The sequence below is a fragment of the Pithys albifrons genome, chromosome 20 (assembly GCF_047495875.1).
Source record: "Pithys albifrons albifrons isolate INPA30051 chromosome 20, PitAlb_v1, whole genome shotgun sequence".
Lineage (NCBI taxonomy): Eukaryota > Metazoa > Chordata > Aves > Passeriformes > Thamnophilidae > Pithys > Pithys albifrons.
This window is the reverse complement of record NC_092477.1, coordinates 8,674,239-8,697,182: the sequence shown is the minus strand read 5'-3', so window position 1 is coordinate 8,697,182 and position 22,944 is coordinate 8,674,239. Positions and strand designations below refer to the sequence as shown.

The 22,944-nt window shown below is 44.7% G+C and overlaps 1 protein-coding gene across 4 annotated transcripts in view; it reads right to left on the bottom strand.

Annotated features, from left to right (window-relative positions):
• ABL1 (ABL proto-oncogene 1, non-receptor tyrosine kinase) overlaps positions 1 to 22,944 on the bottom strand; it is a 78,128-nt gene that overhangs the window by 14,449 nt on the left and 40,735 nt on the right. For 3 of the 4 annotated variants that reach the window (XM_071574113.1, XM_071574114.1, XM_071574115.1), the window contains 3 exons: positions 7,610 to 7,783; positions 6,578 to 6,873; positions 1,390 to 1,662 (listed from right to left, as the gene is read on the bottom strand). In XM_071574113.1, coding sequence (XP_071430214.1) covers positions 1,390 to 1,662; positions 6,578 to 6,873; positions 7,610 to 7,783 — 743 coding nt within the window. Of the gene's footprint in view, positions 1 to 1,389; positions 1,663 to 6,577; positions 6,874 to 7,609; positions 7,784 to 16,830; positions 17,403 to 22,944 lie in introns of those variants that run through there. The other variant, XM_071574116.1, reaches the window with a different exon arrangement.

Below are 22,944 nucleotides of genomic sequence, written 5' to 3'. Positions count from 1 at the left end.
AAACAGCCATGGTCTTTATTAAGGTTTCTCCTTTGCACAAACAGATTTGATGGGATAACATGCAACTTGTCTTTGCTGAGAGGTTTTAGAGAGAAGAGAAAGAAAGCAAGATGAGAAGTCTGAAGGCGTCAGGAATCCTTGCACTGTAACCAGCAGCAGGAAGATGTTAGAGCAAGCAAGGCTCCCGGAAAGAACTGAGCTCTCCCCAGTATGTTTTGTTGAACCTGGTCACATCCCAGCTCACCTGCTCTGCAACACTCCTGAGTGATCCCAAGCAGGGACAACACTAGATGTCACTCGCTCCCTGTGCAAGCAGCACTTGGACTCCCCTGCTGGGAGCAACAGCAGGAACCTCCAGAGTACAAAAAAGGCCAAAATGAAAATACTTTCTGCAGCCATAGCAACCCAGAAGTACTGAGGCAGCCACTGCTCAGAGAGTAAGGATGTTTTCCCCAAATCAAGGAAAGGTTCTTCCCCTGACACTAAAGCATCTACACAGTTTTCCCCACTTCAAAATTTCCACTGCAAAAAACCCAGAAAGAAACAAACAAAAACCCCAGTTCTGTTTGTTTCTGCAAGACCAAACCACATCCCCATTCGAGGAGAGAGAACATGGTGTCAAGTTTGCATAAACTCCTATTAAGCAATCAAATGCAATGTGTGCAGATGGTGCCAGAAGATCTCAAGACAGTTTTATAAACATAGATGAATTAAGCAATGACCTTATGAACTCACAGAGCACTATTTGCATTTCAAGAGGCAAGGAAACCAAGACACAGAAATCAGGGAGCAGAGCCAGAAGCAGAACTGATTATCCAGTTCTTCATTAAAGCCACTTATGAATTTTAATACATCTTAGCTTGGATACCCTTTTTCTTCCTCTTGTGTCTTTCAATAAGAAGCAGCTGTGAACAATTGCTTAAGACTTTCAGGTACACAGGGAGCTTGTCCTTTGGGAAAGATGCCACATAAGACAGAAAATCAAAACATATAAAGCCTCCCTGAAGCACAGCCTTTGAATTTTATGTTGACTGACTCACAATCCACAATTTTCCTTAAAAGACCAGTTGTGTTGGTGTGTTCATCCGTGAACAGCTCACCTTTTACCACACCCTGAATGCAAGACACCATGACACTATTTACTTTTCTAAGGTTTCACCCATTCTATAGTAAAAATCGTGCTGTTAACATCCTCCTTTGTTTAGGCACAAGTGTTTCACAAATCACATAAAACACAGTAGGATCAAGCTCTTTCAAAATAATCTATTCCAAGCCTACAGCACATGAAGGAAGGGCTGACAACCACCCAAATGCCCACCCAGAACTAAGGGCAGGCGACCAGCCTGAACTCGTGCTTCCTGCTGGGAATGTTACGAGATTGAGTCCTACCTTTAGAGTCTTCACGGCCACTGTGAGGTTGTACTTCTTCCAGACTCCTTCATATACCTCTCCATACTGCCCTCCACCCAGCTTGTGCTTCATGGTGATGTCAGTTCTCTCGATCTCCCACTTGTCGTAGTTGGGGGACACGCCGTATATTGTGGGCTTGTTGCGCTTGGGCGCTGGGTAGTGCAGGGTGGTGATGAGCCCATCTGCCACGGTGGAGTGGTGGTGGACCAACTCTGCCAAGGTGTTGAAGCGGCTCTCAGAAGACACATAGAGCTGGGAACCAAAGAGAAGGGAAAAGCTCATTCAGGTAATGCACACTGTGGTGCTCATACAGAGACTACACCACAAAACTGTAAAAGCAAAGTGTTGCGTTGCTTCTGCTCAAGCTGCAAGAACTATGAGCTCCACAAGGTCTGTAACCAGCTCCAGAGCCCAGAACAGGCACTTGCTAACATGGGAAAGGCATCAATTCAGGAGAAAATACATGCACTTTGCCAAACCAATACAGCAGGAATGACTGCAAATAGCACCAGACTGACATGCTGTTGCTTGAGATGTCTCATCAAAAAGGTGGTCAGTAAAAGATTGTGGGACATTTCCTGGAGAGTAGGGTGTTCTCAGCCTCAGTGTCTCAATTTCATTATTACTATTTGAGTTATGACATTTTCATCTACCTAAATTCTCCTTGAAGTGTCATTGGCAAAATGGAGGTTTCCCTGCTTTTGCCTGAGCTTCTGCAGAACATTAGCAGGAAATCAGGGAGCTGGTCTGCTCTGTCCTTGTGATGGGCACTGGTCGATAACACAGAAGTAAAATCATTACTACTCAATGAAAACCTGCTGCAAAGCATGATAACCCATATTTGTTACCTTCTTAACATTTATACAGAAGATCCATTTTAAGCCTAAAGTCCTACTAAAGATAACAGACAAGTGACTCCCTCCCACCAGAGCTGTGTATCTCCAATTTCCATCCTCAAGTGCAGCCTTCTGCCAGATAAGGTGACAAAAGTTAGGAATTCAATTATTTGAAAAGTGATGCTGGGTACACCTGAAGGAGAGGGAGAAATCTTTGTAACAGAATGCACTCTGCATCATAGTCCAGCCTATGCTGGACACAGAAGATGGAAGAGCTTTCTGGGGAGCATGTTCACAACCCTCTACCAAACAGAGTTGGATATTGTTTTGGTAAAGTAAGTGGACTAAATCACATTTCTAGACCATGGCAACAAAAAAACCCCCAAACTAAAAAAACCCTGCAAAACCCCACAACACTTTTCATGGTTAATGAGGTGAAATCATCTTAACAGATGTTCTGAGAACAGAAAAGTGACAACATAAGAGGCTTTCACAGCTGCTTGGTGCAAAGGACCAAGCATTAGCCAGGACAACCACAATTTAAAACAAACCATGCGTGTTTGGGAACGACTTGAAGTACTTGCAGTGGTATGAGCAGTTCACATGTTACATTGAGGATTAAAATCTAAAAATATGGATGTAGAAAAAGCTGAACTCCAGGATTACTTGGAAGTATTAGAGAAGCATGGAGAAGGAAGCTGGCCGTGGTTTTATGACAGCTTATATCTCATGAGAATTAGAGTTATCTGTATTTAGCATGACAGATTATATGACCTTGTTATAGAAGGAGAAAAAGCTAAATAAATAGCCAGAGCTTTCAGAGAAAACCTGTATCAGAATGGAGAACAGAACAGGAGTGCCCTGTCCAGGCCACGAGACAACACTTCTTGCCTTAACACACATGAAGTTTTCCATTTACATTAAGAAACCACATCCACCCCTAAATGTGTTTATTCTGCAGGCAGGTTTTTTCTAACTGGTAACATCCAGCACTTACTCCTGAAGACCTCACTTCCCATCAGCACTACTGGAAATCTGAGTTATGGTGTGTTTAAAACTTCATCAGGAATTTGAAGCATGCGCCACAAGAAGATGAGAAGGAGCAGCTATGAATGACATCAACACACCACGGATGCAGCTCAACGAGCTGGATACACAACAACCCACTGCAACCTCCCTTCTCTGCTGACCCCCATCCCCAAGCCTTAACTCCAGCTGTTTGCTGAGCAATTTCCCCCAAGAAAACCATCTGGTGCTCCTAACTGTGCTCTCACAGAGATGACAGACCCAGCACCTGAGGTTTATAGGGAGTCACACAGTTTGTTTCCTGCACTCTTGACTCATTATTTGGTCAATTTTTGTATATCATACAAACCATAATACTGCTCCTGTTCCAAGGGGCTCTGCTTGCACAAATGGGCTGCTCATCTGCAGCTTCTGCCACCAGAACACATCTCTATTTCCTGGCTGGGGCATTTTATAAGGGTGGTTATACTGGCCTATGCAAAACACAGGACATGCTGAACATGACTGGATTCCCCCTCCATGCTCGGCAGACAAAACTGAACATCCACACAAAAAAATCAATGAAGGTCCCTGATAAAGGAATGAGTTTGCATCCAGTTCAGCCACTGGAGGCTATAAGAGACTCAAGAAGGACATAAGTCCTTCCTCCTTAATGCTGAGGACAGCAGGATTTGAAGAATTGGCTGGGCAAGGCTGTTTATTCAGTTGGTTACTCAATAGGAGGCTCTGCCTCAAGTACTATCAAGTCAGGAAAACCAAGTCCTCTGTACCACGGAAGTGGTTTACCAGATGACTGGCTGCACTGTGCCAGCCAAATCAAGAAAGCTCACTTTTAATACTTTCCTTAAAAAAAACCCCAACCAACAAAACAAAACATTAAGAGGTGGTCCGGAAGAACATGACCTATTAAAATGGGAAATAAAGTAAAAATTCCCTGAGGAATTTTTGTTACAGTTGTTGAACTCCAATGCATTCAGTATCAGCAGTACTAAAATTAAGACATACAAACCTCTGATCTCTTCCTAGTCCCTTCAGTCTTCCTCCAGGAAAAAGCCTAGGTGAGGCTGTGCAATGCAGGACACACCAGCACACTGAGCAGCAGCAGCTCCACACATTTCTCTAACACCCCTTTCTCCAGAAGCCTTTTCTCTCAGGCACAGGCTATGATCCCACTGAAGCCATTCATCCTTACTGTGGCACTTGCAGATACTAAATTCCCTGGACAGACTGACTAATGATACAGCAGGCTGGGAAGGCCCCAGGTGCTCAGGGCAGTGAAGGTAAGAGCTTTCCTTGGGCACAGCCACGCTCTGCTGCGAAGCTGGTAATTGAGTGCGACACAAGCAGCTCGGAGCAGGAACCTGCTCCAGCAGTCTCCATTTTGCAGAGGAACAAACAGGGATAGTGGCTCTCCCTCCTCCCAACTCCTCAGCTTTGACAGCCAGGGACAGGGTGCTGGAAGAGCTCAGTGTCCCCCAGCCCAGCAGCAGAGTGGGCAGCACATCTGGTACTAAGCTGTCGCAATTCACTGCCTGGCTCATTAACACAAATTGAAAAGGATGGGGTTTAACACGCCAGGATGAAAACTGTAGCATATGATGCATGGACATGGCAAACTGACCCTTCTGCAGGGATGCTGGCACTTGGTACAACACCAGGAGGACTGTGATATCTCTTCACTTGCCCCTGCATGCAGAGGTGAAGCCCAAACGCCACAGCTCTCAGCCACTGCTGCTGCTCAATTTTGTAATTTTCCAACCACCAAGAGCTGCAGTGAACTGTTCCGACCTGCACCTTTCCTCAAAAACACCAATTCAAGCAACCTGGTGGAAAATGAACAGTTAACCTGGCTAACACAGACCTGAATGGATTATTGTAGCTCTGCAGGACTGTTTTTCTGGGATAAAAACAGCTCTGCTGGGATGAAAGCCCTCACATGCCAAACCCTTTTACAGCTCAAATGGAGAACATGTGCTATCTCCTCATGGACACGTGTTTATTTACACCAACCGAAGGAGGCTTCGGTTCAAAACATTCACATGTGAAGGCTGCTCATCTGCCAGCATCTATGGGAATAGAGGGAATATCAACTACAGAGACAGGAGGAGGAATAATATTCCAGATTGCCAAGTATGCTGCACGTCAGCACTTCAAAGTGCCGGTGCTGACCACAGAGGGTGTCAAAAGGAAGAATCAAAGCACCGTAGCTTGGAAATACGTTGCCTTAAGCAACATGGTCAGAACTGTCTCAATTACAACCTGTTTGCTAAAGCAGGCAAAAACTTATTTCATCACTGAATAAAGTCTGTTTATCTTATAAAATGTTTTGGAGTGATCTGGCAAATAAGAAACATGATGTACTAGTTCCCTAGGTTTTCATACTAAAGATTTTGCTGGCAGCATTGCACTAAGAAGAGTAAAGCTCTCACAGGACAAGGAAAATTGGGCACAGCGGGCCACTACTATGCTGGATTATGTTTGTTTTTTTTCTTTTGAAGTAATTTAATGGCACAGAATCTGTCATCTATTAGATGCTGGCAAGAAGAGCCTCAGCAGCCATGCTCCAGATCCACACTTCATAATCTGCACAGGATCTAAAGATTGCTAAAAACAGATTTGTTAAAAAACAACATTTTCCGAAATCCAATGCCAGTAGAAATGTTTTCATGAAATTCAAACAAAAATCTGTGGAAAACTACACTTTTACTCTAACATTTCTTTGCAGCATCCACAAAGCACAGCATTGCAACACTGCTACAGCACACAACAATCTAGGGGGAAAATGAAGGAACTAGGGACAACAGCCCATATGAAAGTGAAAGTGCCTACCCGTCTCCAATGATCACGCTGAAATACTGTAGAGAAATCAAAACAGTAGTTAAAAATACTGCAGAATAGCTCAAAAAGCACTCTGTCCCTAATATTTACAGGATTATTAGCAACAGGTGCTGACTTTTCTGTTTTGGAGGTCACAGAGATTCTCTTTTGAACATAAGGGACAAGAATTCATCCTCAGAATCTCTTATTAATGATTTCTATTACATTCAGCTCTCGTGTAAACTCTAGTATCTTCTACCTTAAAGTGATTCTGTATTGAGTTGTATTATATCATAGTCTGCTAAAGGAGTAAAACTTTTTGTCCCAGCCACATCAGAATCTCAGAGTTCATTGTAATTTCAGATGACGAACGCTGTGCTCAGGGTTCAGAACTGCTGTTTAATTGCTACTGCTTGACCTCATGCAGCCAGTGGACAAAAGCACCCCAGCAAGGTTTTCCCTCATGGTTTGGATGCCCTGGAGCCTACCTTGCCATCAGAAGCAGTGTTTATTCTGTAGTGGTACACCCTCCCTTCGTAGCGCAGGGAAATGGATCTCTGGCCCGGGCTGCTCTCGCTCTCCCGCACCAGGAAGCTCCCGTTGATCCCACTGCTCAGCAGGTACTCGGCAGCGTTCCGGGACACTGGTCCATGGTACCAGGAATGCTTCTCCAAACTGTTCACTGGTGTGATGTAGTTGCTGGGGACCCAGCCCTGCCCATTCTTTGTCTGGGCCTCGCACCACTCCCCATTGTGATTGTAGCCCAGGACACGGAGCTTTTCACCTTAGAGAACAGAAAAATGGATTTACACATGGCAAACATGGGAGCTGAGGAGAAAGATAGGTTCTTTCTGGCTAACAGATCATTAGTAAACTCCTATAAGAATAGGTATCTCACTCAGCAGGCAGCATGTGTTTCTCTTCAAGCTTGAGTGGATCTCTCCAAGCCAAATAAAGTCACATGCTTCAGTTTTTCAGGCTCTGGTGCAGTTCTGCACCAGCTCCGATACTGCTTGAGTTTAAAAACTGAATCCAGCAAATTTTATTTGGACTGAGTTGGTTTGATGGAGCCAGGAGAGAACTGGAGTGGATAAAAAATAAAAAAATAATTTCGATTCGCAAGCTAAGTAGATGTGACTTGGAGTGCACGTAGTGTTTTCTTTCTCAATCCTTCTAGTCCTTATATCTGTACAGTCATTTTTCATACAGGGATTATGTTTTGGAGAACTATGAAAATATAGGCCAACCTCCAAAATCAGCTTAGTTTAGTTTCTCAGTTCAAATACTTGCTCCTAATGGAGACCTTGGTTTTGATAAACAGTTTCTTGTCCAATGAAAAAAAATACAGTTTTCACCTTTACAAAGGTTATGACTCTGTGAAATATTTGTATTTGTTTATGAATTCCCATAGTAAGAAAAAAACAAACCAGGGTTTAGTGTATAACTCAGTTATTTCACAGTGACATTTCTTCCTATGCCTTCTCACACATTCCCAGTGCAATTCTGTCCAGCCACCTTACCTTTAGTTATGCTGAGAGTGTTGTCCCCACTCGCCACAAAATCATACAGTGCAACAAAGAGATGGGGGTCATTTTCACTAGGACAGGACAGAAGGTTTTCCTTGGAGTTCCAGCGAGCTGCTTCACTCAGACCTTGGGGCTCAAAGTCTGACACTACTGGTCTCTGAAGGGCTTCTGGAGGAGAGAAAGGAAGGAAAAAAGCAGGTTCATTTTAGTTGATAAAAGCCATCTGGCCAACCCACGCTCTCTGACTTTCTAATTTGCATTGTTTCTTGACACGTGTGCTCCTCATGCATCACAGGATGGATATGGACGGCTCTTTAATGCAGATCTCCTGCCACACAGGCAGGACACTCCTGCTCCAGAGCTGTCCCCAAGCCTTCCCAGAGCCCCCAGCTCCCGCCTCCCACGACACACAGGAGAAGGAAAGTCCCTCTCCCTCCCTCCAGTAAATGCAACTCACGTAGGCTGTTTGCTGCCTGTAAATCCTTTGGCTCACACCTAACTGCTGGAATGGTTAGATGTGAAAACAATCCCAGGACCTTTAAAAGGTAAATCCCTTAATTATCCTATAAATGAAACGGCCAGAATGTGCAGCACAGAGAGCCAAGGCAGGGTGAGATTTATAAGACATGGTATTTAAGGAGTTAGGCATTTCTGTTCTTCACAGTATTTTTAACCATTTTCTTCTCATTTGAGGACAAGGCAGCGCCTTTTTTGTTGCCCCTTCTTGAAACCAGAGCACAGCAGTGAGTACACTGCACACAGTGAGCTGTGTATATTTTTAGGAACCTTGAGACATGTCCACAGAAAGACATTCCTAAAAATTGTGCTATATAGGTGAGCAAAAACCAACCCCCAAAGTTCTTTGTACACTGCAGCACACGGGGCATGTAACATTCTGTGATGATCAGGCAAGTCCAGGTACAACAGAGCATTTTATTGCAGCTGCTCCTGCCCTCTGGAGGGAAGAGTTTGGGGCAATGATGCTCCAGGATGTTGTACCCCTTCACTCTAACATGTTTCTCCCAGATATTCTGGCAGCCCCATGTGTGACTGTGCCAGCACAAACCCAGGACAGTAAGTTGTGAAACTCTTGTTTTTTGAAGGCTCATTTTCCATCTGGATGGGTTTGCTGAGCGAGGTCACAGCACTCCACACAAACCATTGCGTCAGTGCAGCTCCGGGGACAGGAAACATGGCACTGTCACATCAGCCCCTTGCGCCACCAAACTGCTCCTCATTACACAGCATCAGTCCCCGCCTGCTGCATCCCTCCTCTGCACAGACAGACACAGAAGGGCTTTGGAGGGAGAAATTCCAGGCCAAGGGCTTCCTAAACTATCAGGTCACCTGGGAGCACAGCTCTGTCTTTATACTCGCAACACTCAACCAGCACTGGGCTGCTGTACAGACGCAATCACATCAAAATATGGTTTTAACACTGTTGGTTGTATGGCCTGGAAATCTGACACAAGCTGCACCAGTAAGCCAATGAAGAACTGATACAACTGACACCAGAAAATGTATGGAAGACAAGTGTGGATTGGGACAAGTCCAAAATACATTTCCCAATAGAGAAGTGCTAAAAAACCCCAAGTTCCCAAACCATAAAAAAGCTAACAACACACATTATTTTCTAAGCTTTGGTGGTGTAAGTGCCACCATTCACTCACAGACAATCTGGCGTCCTCCTTGTGTTGGTCAGGTCACCACTGGTAAAGGCTCTCTGGGTGGTTATTTATATACATGAGTACTACTGTGTTCTTTGGAAAATGTACTATTGTATATGTGAGCAAAATAGCAAATACAGACACTGCTGAGCCTGTTTTCCCAGCCAAACTGTATCTGCAGGGAGATATATTTCTATAAGTGAAATAATTACACTTTCTAAACTATTCCACAGCAAGAAAAAGTGGTGGTCTGTTGGGTGGCTTTTTTTAAAGCACCTTGACATCCCAGCCTCCCCCTCCTGTGTGTTCTGAAGGGGAATACATTTAATAGCCTAAATTTGTTTGAAGAGGGACAATGAATAAAGAAGGAGAAAATCCACTTTAAGAATAAGCTATAATCATTTTACCATGAAAATGCTTTGATCCTGTCAAGCCCACTAAGCTCCCTTATCAAAAACAGGGCACTGCAGTGACTGGAGATACTCCAAGGAGTTACACCTTTAGTAAACACCTGGAATAGACAGCAGAGCTGCAAGTAGTAGATACACAGTCTCAGCGAGGAGCGACACCATGATGCTCTCCCCCAAACACAGTACAAACCAGCATATGCTGCTCTATGGGATGGACCATCACCTCTGTTAGGAAGGAAAATGCCTCCCACACGGGGCACTGATTCGACAGGAAGGCAGGAAATCCAAGGCAGGCTCCCCTCCAATTCCAGTGTGATCACAGCCCAGAGAAGGACGGCTCATGCACAGCCACGGATGGGGATGAGGGAGGAAAGCCAAGTGCTCTGCAAGAATCCCTCCCTCGTGCCCAGGGATGCTGGGAGTGACTCATTGCACACGGATGCCAAGGTATGCACTACGATTCATCCGTGAGACAACACAGTTCCAAACGCCAACAACACCCACAGGCTGCAGTGTGAAAGTCAGGGAAGGCTGGATTTGCTCGATGACATTCCTACACACACTGACTCAGTGATAATGCCTGCAAACCCAAGGACCAACAAGAGCAAGGGCTGTTAAATACACATAAGAGAATTTGCTAAGCTGGAAAACCACACCAGTGGCCAAGTGAATACACAGGATGCTCATACCCTGTGTATCCCCCAATTTGACCCCACAATGCAGCCAACAGCAGCCCAAAGTAGGTACACAGCGAGTATGAACCCTGCAGTGCCAGACAGCACAACAGGGAGACGCCAGACCCAGCTCTTGGGTTGGGTGGGGCTGGTGTTTGCAGAGGGTAGAACCCCAAGTTAGGAACTGGGGTGGGGAAGGTGAGGAATGAGAGCATGGGTGGCCAGAAAGTGGGGATGAGGCCCTGAGTCAACACGGAGAAGAGTGTAAAGGAAAGAGCAGAGTTGTGGTGACCCAAGTGTAGCAGAAGCTGATAGACCGTGACAATACACACTTTCAAAGGTCTGGGCCCCAAGAGGAGGCTGTCAGCAGACTGAGGACACAAAACCATGAAGCGAGAGAAGCAGACAGGACATGTCCATCTGGGAGCCACGTACAGCCGGCTGTCAGCAGCATTTATCCCTCCAAGCAATTCTCTAGTAAATCTGCCCAGACATTCCAGTCCTTCAGAGCAGGAATTAGACTTTGCTGTTCATACGAATTGAGGGTCTTTTTCAACAGCTTCTTCGCCTCCAACTGCTGGTTTTAACTACAATTTTACAGCACTTCTGTGCTCTTCAGTGGGCCAGATTCCTCCTAATAAATCAGCCTGGCTGCTACACCTACAGGAGGCCATCCTGGCACAGTGACAGGGAAGGAAGTGAGTGCAATTCAATCTGTTATCTCTGTGCTGTCGTTCCTTCCGTGCATCCACTTTGTCTTGTGCTGCATCCCAGCAAGACTCATTTATTACTCTGATCATACAGTGCTCTGGATAACACCTGGATTCCTGGTAGGAGTCCCGAGGCAGCACTGTAATTCAGTTCTACACTAACACCTACTAAATGATGACTCTTAATTAAAGTGGTGCAGACTTTGAAATAAAACAACAGCAGCTTATATTTTGAGGCATTAGCCATAAGAACGTCATCATTTCCCCTCTAAATTAAGTTTTTACCAGGAGATATTTATGCTTGCACACTAAAAGGTTTCATAAGTTTAACTATCTCCTGCTCATTACTGCTTATGCAAAGCCATGAATCATTGTTAGGGGCTGTGAAAGAAGTTCTCAGATATGAATAATTCTGGTCTAGATCAATGCAAGCAAATTTCTTTCCCAATGTTGGGAAAAAGGCAGAAGCACAGAATTACACTCGGCTCCTCCATAGCTGACTGTGAGGCGGTCCCAAGGGAAGGAGGAGACCTCCTGTCTCCCTACAAAACAAACATCCTGTGGGCTTACAAACCGTGCTGGCATTTTTTCCACGAAGTTTGTAGAGCGAGGGAGCACAGAATACATCTCGTAATCTCTTTGGAGGTACAGCACATGCCACCTAATCCTTCTCCTTGCTCTACATTTCCCACACTCTTCCCCTGGAAGAAATTGTGATAAATGGCCGAATAGTTATGGAGATTTAATACATCCAAATGTTCTCAACTCTGAGCACATATGATGGAGCAGCTGCCTCTCTGTTCCAAGTATTTCCTTAGTGGCCCTCATGGATTCCCTATGCCTGATGGAATAGGGTTTTAAAAATAAAAAAAAAAATATGTAAACCAGATCTTTCCAAAAAAGCAGGAAGGATTCATGTTTTATTTCAGACTCAACTCTTTAGTGAGATCAGGCTCAGGCTCTCCAGTCAGCCTCTGCAGAGCCCAGGACACAGACTGTCACTGGCACTTCTGCTCTTGGCAGATACTTGAAAAGTCCACATTCTCACATCCAGCATGAGGACAAATATCACTTTTTAAACACTGTGTATTTCTATATGGAGATGAAGGAGTGCAGAAATAGATCCAGCCTCTCTCACCCAGCCCCACTCCCTGTGCTGGGCCAGTCTCCCCAGCTGTATTCCCCTATTTCCCGTCCCAGCAAGGCACCCTCCATCTGCAGACAGGCTGTGCTCCCTCCCACATGGACACCTGGAATCTCCAGCACTCCAAATACCGAACACCAAGTCTCCTGAATGCCAACACATGGGAACAAGGACACCCATGATGTCCATGGCATTAATGGCTCCTGCCCTCACAACCAACTGCAGCGTCAGCTCTTGTCTAACACTGAGCTCCCCTGGTGAAGTGGTATCTCCCCCTCCTCCTGATTTTGTCATCATCAAACACATCTGTTGCTGCTTTTTGTTTGGTTGTGGGTTGTTTTGTGGGGTTCTTCTGGAAGTTCACTCTTACACAGGCCTGTAGGTTTCACATGAGCTCATTCACTGAGTTTATTCCATGAATAACCCCTTGGTGACATGGAAAACATCATCTTTCCCCAGCCAGCTAATCACAGTTGCACATGGATGGAGTGGAATAGGGCGTACGGCAGAAATTTAGATTTTATTCCCAAATCTGCTCCTAAGCTGCTTCCTGACCTTAGACAAATAACCTCTGGGAGAAGAAGGGCAAAGAGCAACCACATCCAAGTGAACTCAAATGACACCTCAGTATTTCTGACAACTTCACCTTTACAATTTTTGTTTTGGTTTCATTATTAAGGGAGCAAAAGTAGTGAAGTGTGTCTATTTCTGAGCCTGGGCAGGGAAAATACCAAGCAAGGATCACCAAGATTTACTGTTACATCACCCTGTTTTACTAAGCAGCCCCACAGACTGCTCAAAAAAGGACTAACACGTCTGTAGATGATCAGTTTTACGTCTGAAGACAGTTACAGCTGTTCCCAGGAAATGATAATCCTTTCTTTACCACATCCCATGGGAAATGGCAGCAAGCACCATCAGCCAGATTTTTAAATAAGAATGGGACAGGCAAGAACTACTGGAACAAGCACATAACTAACAAGCCATTACAAAGCCAGAAATGTGTTTAATAGCAAAATATCTACCAAGTGAGGCAGCAACTCCAGCTTATTGCATTGCTCTTTCTAACAGGGGGACCAAAGCCCTTCCAGCTGATCCCAGTGACATCATGGCAGGATGAGTTGCTGTGTTGTTGATTTGGGGCTGGCTGAATATGTGCCCAAATGCATGAAAAAAACTTCTCTTCAGGAACAGGGCGATGGCCACAGGCAGCTGTTGCCCCCCAACCTCATCTATTCTGCTGTAACAAGATACTAAAAAAAACAAATTAGAAAAAAAAAGAGACAGAGCCAGTCTGACAGCTGGCAGGACAGGAATCGTTTCAGTTAGGAAACAAAAGGACTTTACTAGTGTTCCCAAAATGGTTTTTAAACTTCAGTAAACACTGACAGGTTTTAAACAAGGCTTCTGCCTTTCAGTGGTAGAGCCAAGCCCAAAAAGGCAGCAAGAGTATTTCAGCCCCTATTTGGGACATGGACACGTTCTGTTCTCCTGATCAGATTGGCAGCAGTACTCGCTGTGCCTCTTCCCTTCTACTCTTTACCCTTTCTTGGTGTGAAGTGGGTGAGGAATTATTCACTTTGGCAAAGGCAAAAAGGAGAAAGCAGATGACAGAAATTCAGATGTCACATTTTAAAATAATATTTACTAGTGGGAATAGAAATGAGGGCAAAAAAAATGCCCAGCTCAAACATCAAAATGAAAACTCAATCATCATTAGAACCAGTTGAAATGTTTTTTGATGAAGTTAAGAAAAGATTTCAGCTTTTTCAGGGAGCAGAACAGCCTGTCCATGCACAGCAGCTCACACAGCCATGGGCCACAGCACCTGCCAGCCCTCCACACCACCACAAAGAGAATCCACAAATAACCCTCATTCCTGCAAACTAACAGAGCATAAAGGCCTTTCAGAAGGGACCACCATGAAAAGAAAACCACACTTCTGATTACTTGGTCAAAAAACATGTACACCTACACACATGCCTGACACTAAATCAGCCTTACACCAAACCCAGACTCAGAACGGTATTCTCACAAAGTGTGTTTAAAAATACAACAGAGTTGATTTTGTTACATTCCATGCTATTCATTGACCAAGCACTGTTGAGGTTTTATTAACATATGAAAAACAAAATAAGAAATCAAATGAAGCAAAATTTCATCCATCCTCCTGGCTGCAACTTCTATTCCAAACACCTAACAGACCTTTCATCCTTTAAGCAGTTATGTTTAAGGTTTCCTCAACTACCTTAGTAAAGAAACTTTCAGCTTTGCTCTGAACAGCTTCCCATACAACTAAGATAGCAGGAGCAAAGTTAAATCCTTCAATTGTATCACCATCATCTCCTTAATCCTTTCCGAAGCTTCAGAGAGGCTGTGGGACACCCGTGGGAATGGCCTGGCCATCACATGCTGCTCACAGGGATCCAGGAGCAATGATCCGTAGTTTCTGACCCTTGACACAAAATTGTCCTTTCTCATGATCTGCCAAGCTTAAGTGGTTTCTATCAAAACTGACAAACCTGTATGTAAAAACTTATCTTCTCAAGGGCAACACAAGCAAATGGTTTTCACTTCTGCCCTTCAAGTTCAGGGGTTTGGGACGAGCCACCACCACTCTTTTGAAAGAGTCCTCAACAGCACTTTCAACTTCATAATAATTTTAATAAGAAAGCTACTCAGGAATACCATGTGGGGACCTCCAGCTTCAGAACGGAGTAACAGGAAAATCCTAGTATTTGAAAACTTTTTTTTTCTTTTCCTTACCAGATGAGTACAAGTTTCTCACTTCTTACTCAGCTTTCCCAGAGCTCCCCAGTGGATTATGGGGGTCCTGGGCAGTCTCTGTCCTAACTGACTGTCACATCATGGTCGCAGTTGCCACTTCTGTTCACCTTTAACACGCCACTCAGCTCTGCCCCATGCTGAGCTGAGATGTGAGACTGAGCTACTTTGAGAGAAGTCCATTTAAAAGTTCAATGCTCATTTCCCATCACTCATTATAAAAAAAATAAATATGCAACAACAGTCTCAGGGAAGCAGAAGGTGAAAATATCACAATATTAATCATGTTAATGATCACGCTCTTAGCTCTCACTGCCTATAAGACCAAGTCAAACTATGTTCTAATCCTATTATGCAACTGCATTGCAAAGTGGGGAGGGGGGCAGTGGTTGTAATGAACACAAAAGAGAGAACTCGCAAAAACAGTCAGGGTAACACCCTTGTAACATCATCCCTCAGCATTCATTTCTGTAGGGAAGAGAGGCCCCAGATGCTCTGCCTGTTCTCCCAGGGCTGTGTTGAAAGATCCAACGGCACAGAGAGGAGGCCAAGCACAGCCTGGAGCTCCTTCTCGACACACAGACTGAGCAATACCAGAGGCAGGGGACACAGACAGAAGTTTTTTAGATGTAAAAGATCACAGAAGAATTCAGTTGCATAAAACTATCAAAATTACTCATATGCATCTGCACTCTGTTTGGTTTCTGAAACTTTAAATAAACAAAAAAAAATCCTCTGGAAACTGTTGTTTGACTTTAGAGAACAGAAAATTCTTCAGAGCCACTAAAAGCACATGATAAACACAGACTCGATCCAAAACTTCTCCGAGTGAGTTCGCCACGCGCAGCCATTTGTAGATTTTGAGATTCCTAACCTATGAATTTCTGAGGGCTGTTTCTGCACTGAATATCTGAGAGTTGAGCAACAGCGACTTGTGATAGGCCCCTGGAAATCAGCTGCTGCCTTTCATGCCTCTGATTTGATGAGTTAGCACGGTCCTCCTGGCATGTGGATTATTTTTACTGAAGCAACACAAAAGAAGTTGGAGGAGCCTGGATGGCCCAGAAGGGATGGACACAGGGGCTGGGGCTGGATGGGGGGACTGTAATGCTGCTCCACAAGTGGGGTGTGAAGCAGTGAGGATCTTGTTTGAGGTCATGCCAAGCAAGACCTCACCCCAAACTCCCCCCACCCAGCACGGTGCCTCAGTCACCCAGGCTTTCCATCCGAACTAGTTGAGTTCATATGTTTAAGAACTCATTGTCTACAAGTAACAGTGGGTGTGACACAAAAATCACTTTTTCAAAGCAAACATGAGAGAAAATTCAGCTCAAGGAAGAATGCCTGTGGAAAGGAAACTTAGAAAGGAATAACCAAAATGAACGAAGACATTCTGCACTAACACACGCTGAAAATATTTTACAGATGGACTCATCTAAATTTTCTTCTTGAGTCTGAAGGCAGGTTTTTTCACATCCAAAACAAGGGATATCTTCCCTTGGAAAAAAAAAATAAAGCTGAGGCCTGAAGATACAGATTTGTTTATGGGCTCGGCAATAAGATCACTTGACATTTTACAACCATAAATGGTAGAGCCGCGCTCCCTCTGTATAACTGCACTTAATGAAAGGCACCTGGGTCTGCACGCCGCGAACACGGCTCAGTTCCTTCACCCCCCACGTCCCAAAGCCCTGCCTGAACCTGGCCAGGACCAAACACCTCCCCAAGCCTGGCCCCAACTTCCAAGTGAGGGATGTAACTTGGTGGTGGGATCGAGTTGTGCCCCCTGGGAGATGACCCCAATGCCAGCCCCTTTGGGTACTCACCTTCCAGGTAGCAGCTGGAGGAGGAGGAAAGCCCCTTCTTTGATTTGCAACCCACCAATTTCAAGCAAATCTCCAACATTTTCATTTGTTAGAGATTGGGTTCGGCTGTCTGGTTTCTCTTCCCCCCCCCCACCTCCTTCAGCTTCTTCTCGCACTAAGTCTAAAAGAAAGTCTAAAAAGATCCGGTAAGAGTCTGAAAAAGTCCAGGAGAAGTCTCAAACAAAATATCCAAGAAAGTCGACGAAATCCAGCGCTCTGAAAAGCATTACAAGGGCGAGCCCGAGAGGCGGAAAATCCAGGGGCCCCACATCTCCTCTCCCGGGGAGTTCACTCCAGCCATCTTCCCTCCTTCCCAACTCTTTTGGCGGGAGTGAGAGGAGGAGGGAAAAAATTAAAAAATGAAAAAAAGGAAAAATGAAAAAAAAAAACCAAAAAGGAAAAGAAGAAAGAAGCAAAAAAGCAGAGCCAACCAAGTTGGGCAGAGTGAGTTGTGCCGGCCGAGCTCTGGGAGCTGCCAACAAAGGGCCCCTCAGCCACCGCCGGCCTCCATGACATCAGGCATCCAGCAACGCCCTCGCTCCTTAACCTCCTCCTGCCTGCGCCTCTCCCAGCAACACGGGGGCCAGGGGGAAAACCAACAGGTTTCCCCCTCCTGGGAGAGCCCCTGCTTGCTTGGGGAAGGAGGGGAAAGGCAGGATGAAGGAACGAGGCTGCTCCGCTGGCGCTTTGTGCGTGGCGGTTGCGCCAAGCCAAGTGTGGGCGAGCGGCAAAGTGTTCAAAGCGCGTCATTTCTCTGCGGATTAAGGGGCTGCTCAAACACTGAGCCTGGGAACAGGGAGAAGCAACCCAAGAGTGATGCCCATCTGTAACGTGGCACACAAAATCTGCAGGGGAGCTGGAGCTCCTTCCCTGAGATCCTGTCTTAGCATCCCTGTGCTAATTACAGGGAAAGGGACTCAGGTTTCAGCTGATGCAGTTGCACAGGCACGATGCTGCCAAAAGTTTTCACTCTCCTGCTATCTACTATTCTTTTTCCCTGGAAAATGTGCCCTTCCCCTGCAGGTTTCTCAAGGCTATGTGCTAATTAGTGCTCTCTGGTTGTGCATTTTTTAATAGATTAATTTCTAGCATTATTGTGTGTGTCCTTTGTAAAACAACCACAAATTTTGGGTTATATATATATGTGTGTGTGTGTGTCTGTGTGTGTACACACACAGACACACACATATATATATTTTTTTAACATATCTGTCTCTAAAGAAGATAGCAAATTAAGTGTATATAACTGCACTTTTCCCAGTCAGAAATCCCCTCTCATTTCCCAGACCTCAGGGTGCTTTTGCTGCTTGGAGCATGAGGTGCTCAAGGCTGCAGAGCTCATCAGGGGTGGAAAACAGAAGGGCTGGAGAGAACGGCCTGGGCAGTTGAGCCCAGCACAGACCACACTGCAATGTGTGGAACGCCTGGTGTGTCACACACAGAGTCAACAAAGCAGCAAATCTTCATCTCTGTCCCTGAAAACTTGCCTTCACATCTGACAGTTTATTTTGGCAAGGTTGCTGACTAGCTAGTGCTCTTTTGCCCTCCAACGTTTTCAAACACTGAATACTTGAGGGGAAACTCTGCATGCTTCCAGCATCTGAGGACCGTGCCTCTGAAACAGCAAACATTGTTCAGACTCTTTAAACATTATTTTACAGCATTACTTTGCCTCAGTCTTCTGATCCATGGGGTGTACACATGAAAGACAGCTCGAAAAAAACCCCCTTGATCTCTCAACCCATGCTAAACTGCAATAATAGCATTTGCCTTTTTTTTTTTAAATACTACAAGTCTCATTTCTAGCAGAGAAATAACCATGGTAAGGACAGTCTGATGTTTAAAGGGCTTTCATGCTTTTCTCAGAAAAGCTCAATGTGGATATTCCCATTTAAAACATCAAGAAATAGTGAGAGAACTTCAGCATTTCCTCAATTCAGACAGTCCAGTGAAGAGATAAGGCCCCAGATCCCATCCCCACTTCTGGCAGACTGCACAAGGATTGGGAAGACAATGACACAGTTCCCCCCACACTCCCCTGTCCTCCCTCCACCTCTGGAGGAGGAGGCCTATTTTATAGAAGCACCAGTTTGAAGAGAAAACACCACCTATCTACTTGTTCCCTATCCACTTAACAGGGAACTTTGCAGAACTGTGCTGGTGGAGAGAAGGAAAGTAAAAAAAAAAGAGGAGTTAAACACAGATTTGGAGGAGAAAGGTTACATAAATCACAGGAAGAGCTCAGTCCTCATCTGCTTCATCCCATGTTTAGAGAACTGGGATGAAATTATGTTTTAGGAGTAAACCAGGCATCTTGCACACATCTTTTCCATGTGAGGAGCATCCCCATCCCTATCCTGCTTCTCCTGGAGGAATAAGAAATCCCCACAGCATTCCCTGGCAGTACAAAGGCTGCCTCCCAGGAACACCACTCAGCCATTACAATTAAGGTTAATACAATGAGCACCAGCAGAATTAATACGGATTACATTCCTGATGAACTCCTGGGGTTCTCATTCCTGAGGAAGAATGTCTGATCTCAAATTAAATTAACCCGCTTGCAGAAGAACCTCACTGTAGGAGAAACACATCCACTTGGGGAGTTAAACACAAAGAGCTATCCTGGGATAACTTCCTCTGTAGATAAACAAATTAATTCCCTTTATGCTTCCAGGCACACAGGCTTGTGTGGTCCCTGTGCTACAAACACCATCCTTCAACATTTCCTCTTTTGTGTCATGGCAAACTGGGCTGTAAATACTTTGAGCAGACACCCTCTGCCTTTCCTGAATGCCATGAAACTAACTGGTGATACAGAAATAAAAGCCATATTGATAGTGTCACACAACCTCTGCCACTCTTACAGCTGTCAGCTATTAATCCCTCTCATTTTTGTTTGTCATATACACATCTTAGAACAAAATCAGTCATGAAACATGTGCAGAATTCTGGACTACAGTGACTGATGCAACCTTCAACTCAGGCTCTCTGTTGCAGAATAGCAAAACAATTTGGTTGGGATCAGGCTCAGAAGGTCTCCAGTTCCAGCTCCTGCTCAGAGGGCAGTTATCTCTCTAGATCAGGTTTTTCCAGGCTTTTTGCAGCTGAACTTTAACCAAGTCTGCTGAGCAGCTGAACACTTTTTATCCTCTCTCATCTACCCAGCTTGGCCTTCCTGCAAGTTTTAAAGGGTTGCTTCTCTTCCTTTTGCTGTGCACCTCTGAAAAAAGTCCCCAGCTGCCAAATGGATGGTTATGAGAGCACTGGGACCCCTTCCATCCCCTCTTCTCTCTGACCAGGTTAAAGGCAGTTCCTTTGGCCCCGGGGGGGCACCATCGGCTCCAGCCCCCGCCAGGCTCCCTTCAGTGTGTCAACATCTGCTACGGGGGAAGGAGGGAGCTGGACAACATGCTCCAGATGTGACTTCACAAGCGCCAAAAAGAGGGAAATAATCATTTCCCTCGACCTGCTGGCTCTGCTCTCGTTAATGCAATCCAGTATCCATTTGCCTTTATTGTTCATGCTCCTACAAGAGCATAAACCTATTTAGCCAACGGCCTTCGTGCTTGAGCTGTTTCTAGCAGACACATATTTATTCTTTACTTTCTTAAAGCTACCCAAAATTTGAGGACAGGTTTTTTCCACAAGAGAACAGTCACACACACAACCAACAGCAGCAGTGAAAGGACTGGACCCCATGAACAGAAAGTGAGTTTTGGCATGAGCCCACGTGTTAGCAGCTGGAGTGAATTTTGTTGCGATACCACTAAAAACAGCTTGAGTGTTCGTCACCCATTTAAAAGTAGAGCTTAATTTTGTTTTAAAATCCTCTTCTGAAATATGTAAAGATAATAGAGTTTGAAGTCCCAGTCTCTGGGCATTTTTTGGTAGTCCCATTCAGATGATTTGGGATGGAAAAGGCCACTTGAAAGCATCACAAAGTAGTGATTAAAGCCAAGGAGTATAGGAGCTTGCTATAAAAAGAGCAGATCCTTGCTTACAATTTTCAGTTACCTGTGCCTCATCTTTCTCTTCTACAAATGCAGTTGAGAATTTCCCCACAAGTGATAAAAACTAACTCAGTGCAGGCTGTAAAATACTTTTTTTGTCTCTGGAGCAACAAAATGTAGAATCACAAAAAGCATTGTGAGATGCTTTTTTCTTAGTATGTGATATGTGATTTTGTGAATCCATAGACCACTGTCTCTAGGATTAAAAATAGGTCCATGCCACAGAGTACCCCCATGCTACACAACTCTCTTCTGATGACATCTCTCACATGGTGGAATAACACATTTTAACACCATTACCTGATTAAAAATATATGTGTATATGAAAATGATCAAAGAAGCCTATATTGAAATCTGTGAAGGACCACAGCATGTGCTACAGATGCAGCTGCAGCAGAGCAGGGCTTTGATCTGACAGCAAATGCAGCACTGCCTGTTTTCCTGGGGGCTGGTCCAGCTTTGACTGAAGGATTCCTGTTTTACTGTGGATTTTTAGATGCTCCACCATTAAAGGACTTGATCCACTCTTAGATTCAAAGTGTTAAACACTCGGGAAGATGCTGGTGTCTATTCAATCAAGAGGACTAGCAACTTTAAAATCTTTGCTGCTAAACTCTACCTTCTTGGCAAGTGAGCACAAAATACACTGGTGGAGTCCTGCAAAGCTGTTAGCAAAGAACACAACTTCAGTGGGTGGACTAAGTTGAGTCACAACAGCTTTGAGAAATTTCTTCTGCCAAAGAAAGCCTGGCAGGTGAGGCTGAGACTGGCAGGGTTAGAGGTGAGTGCACATCCCACACCCAGCCCGTTAAAAAGCCACCTCACATTTAAGCAACTGTCTCTTGAGTCAGTCACATCTTATTCTCAAGGAATTGTTCAGACACCTTGCAACTACTCCAGAGGACAAGTGAAAACAAGTCTTCCAGGATACTCCAAGATTCTTCACTTACTGCCCAACAACAGCACCACACACAAGGTGATGATGTTTGGGATTTATTTGTAATACCTGCCACGTAAGAGGCAGAGGGTGAGAAAAGTCCTTTTTGGTGTGTGCAGACAGAGTGACTAAATCAGCCCAGTAAAACTTTCCAAGTATGTTCATGCACCTCAGGACAAAGCCCAAGTGAGCAAGATACTGATGGATATCCCAACTTCCACCAGGAATCTGGAATACCACTGGCATTAGGAATGCACACCCAGATAAACAGGGCTCAAGTGGTTTTACTGCTCTGCCCAGAAGAACCTTAGTGCCTTCAGAGATGTGTGTAATGTGTACTACCACCCCAACTTTCTCCAGCACTGCCCAATCTCAGAATCACTCCACCTGTGCTGCCAGTGTCTCTTTTCTTCCATTTTTTTACATAGAAATCTCTGTCTTTCCTTTTCCAGTTCATACACAAAGCATTTTTAGAGACCACTGTTCTACCTTCCTGTTTAAGCTCTTCTCAAAATCCATCTGACATGTTTACAACAGCCAGTTAAAACAGCATGTTAGAAACAAAAGCCTCTTGCTACTACTCTGACCATTCTACAATAGGCATTATTGTAAATAAAATAAAAAGCCCACATATGGATTTGAACAAAGGCAAGTTAACACCTGAGGGCAGAGAGTGTTTTCCTTCCTTCAGCCACCATCCAGCACAGTGTGAATGGCCCTGCAAGAGCACAGAGAGGTATCTGCACCTACAGTGAAACACTAACCCTTCTGGCACTTGGACTTTGCAAGTCCCAATCTCTCAGGAAGAAACTTCAATAAAAAACAAAAGCCAGGTTACAAAAAGTCCACTGTACACATCAACAGGAAAGCAAAGGGTTTTGCAATAAAACATGTGCATTTGTTGGTTCTTCTCCTTGATTTAACAGATGTTTGTTATTTGCAGTTTTCATGAGTGAAGGAGGTGACTGGGAAGTGGTGGGATTTCAGAGATGGGACGTTCAACTATTTGAAATTCCTTTCAAGCAACAGGGCAGAATCCTTATTTTTTTAAGGTAGTAACAAGGCAGAAGGTACTACTAAATTCCTGCAGTGGTGATCTGTCTTCACTGTACTCATGTAAAAACACAG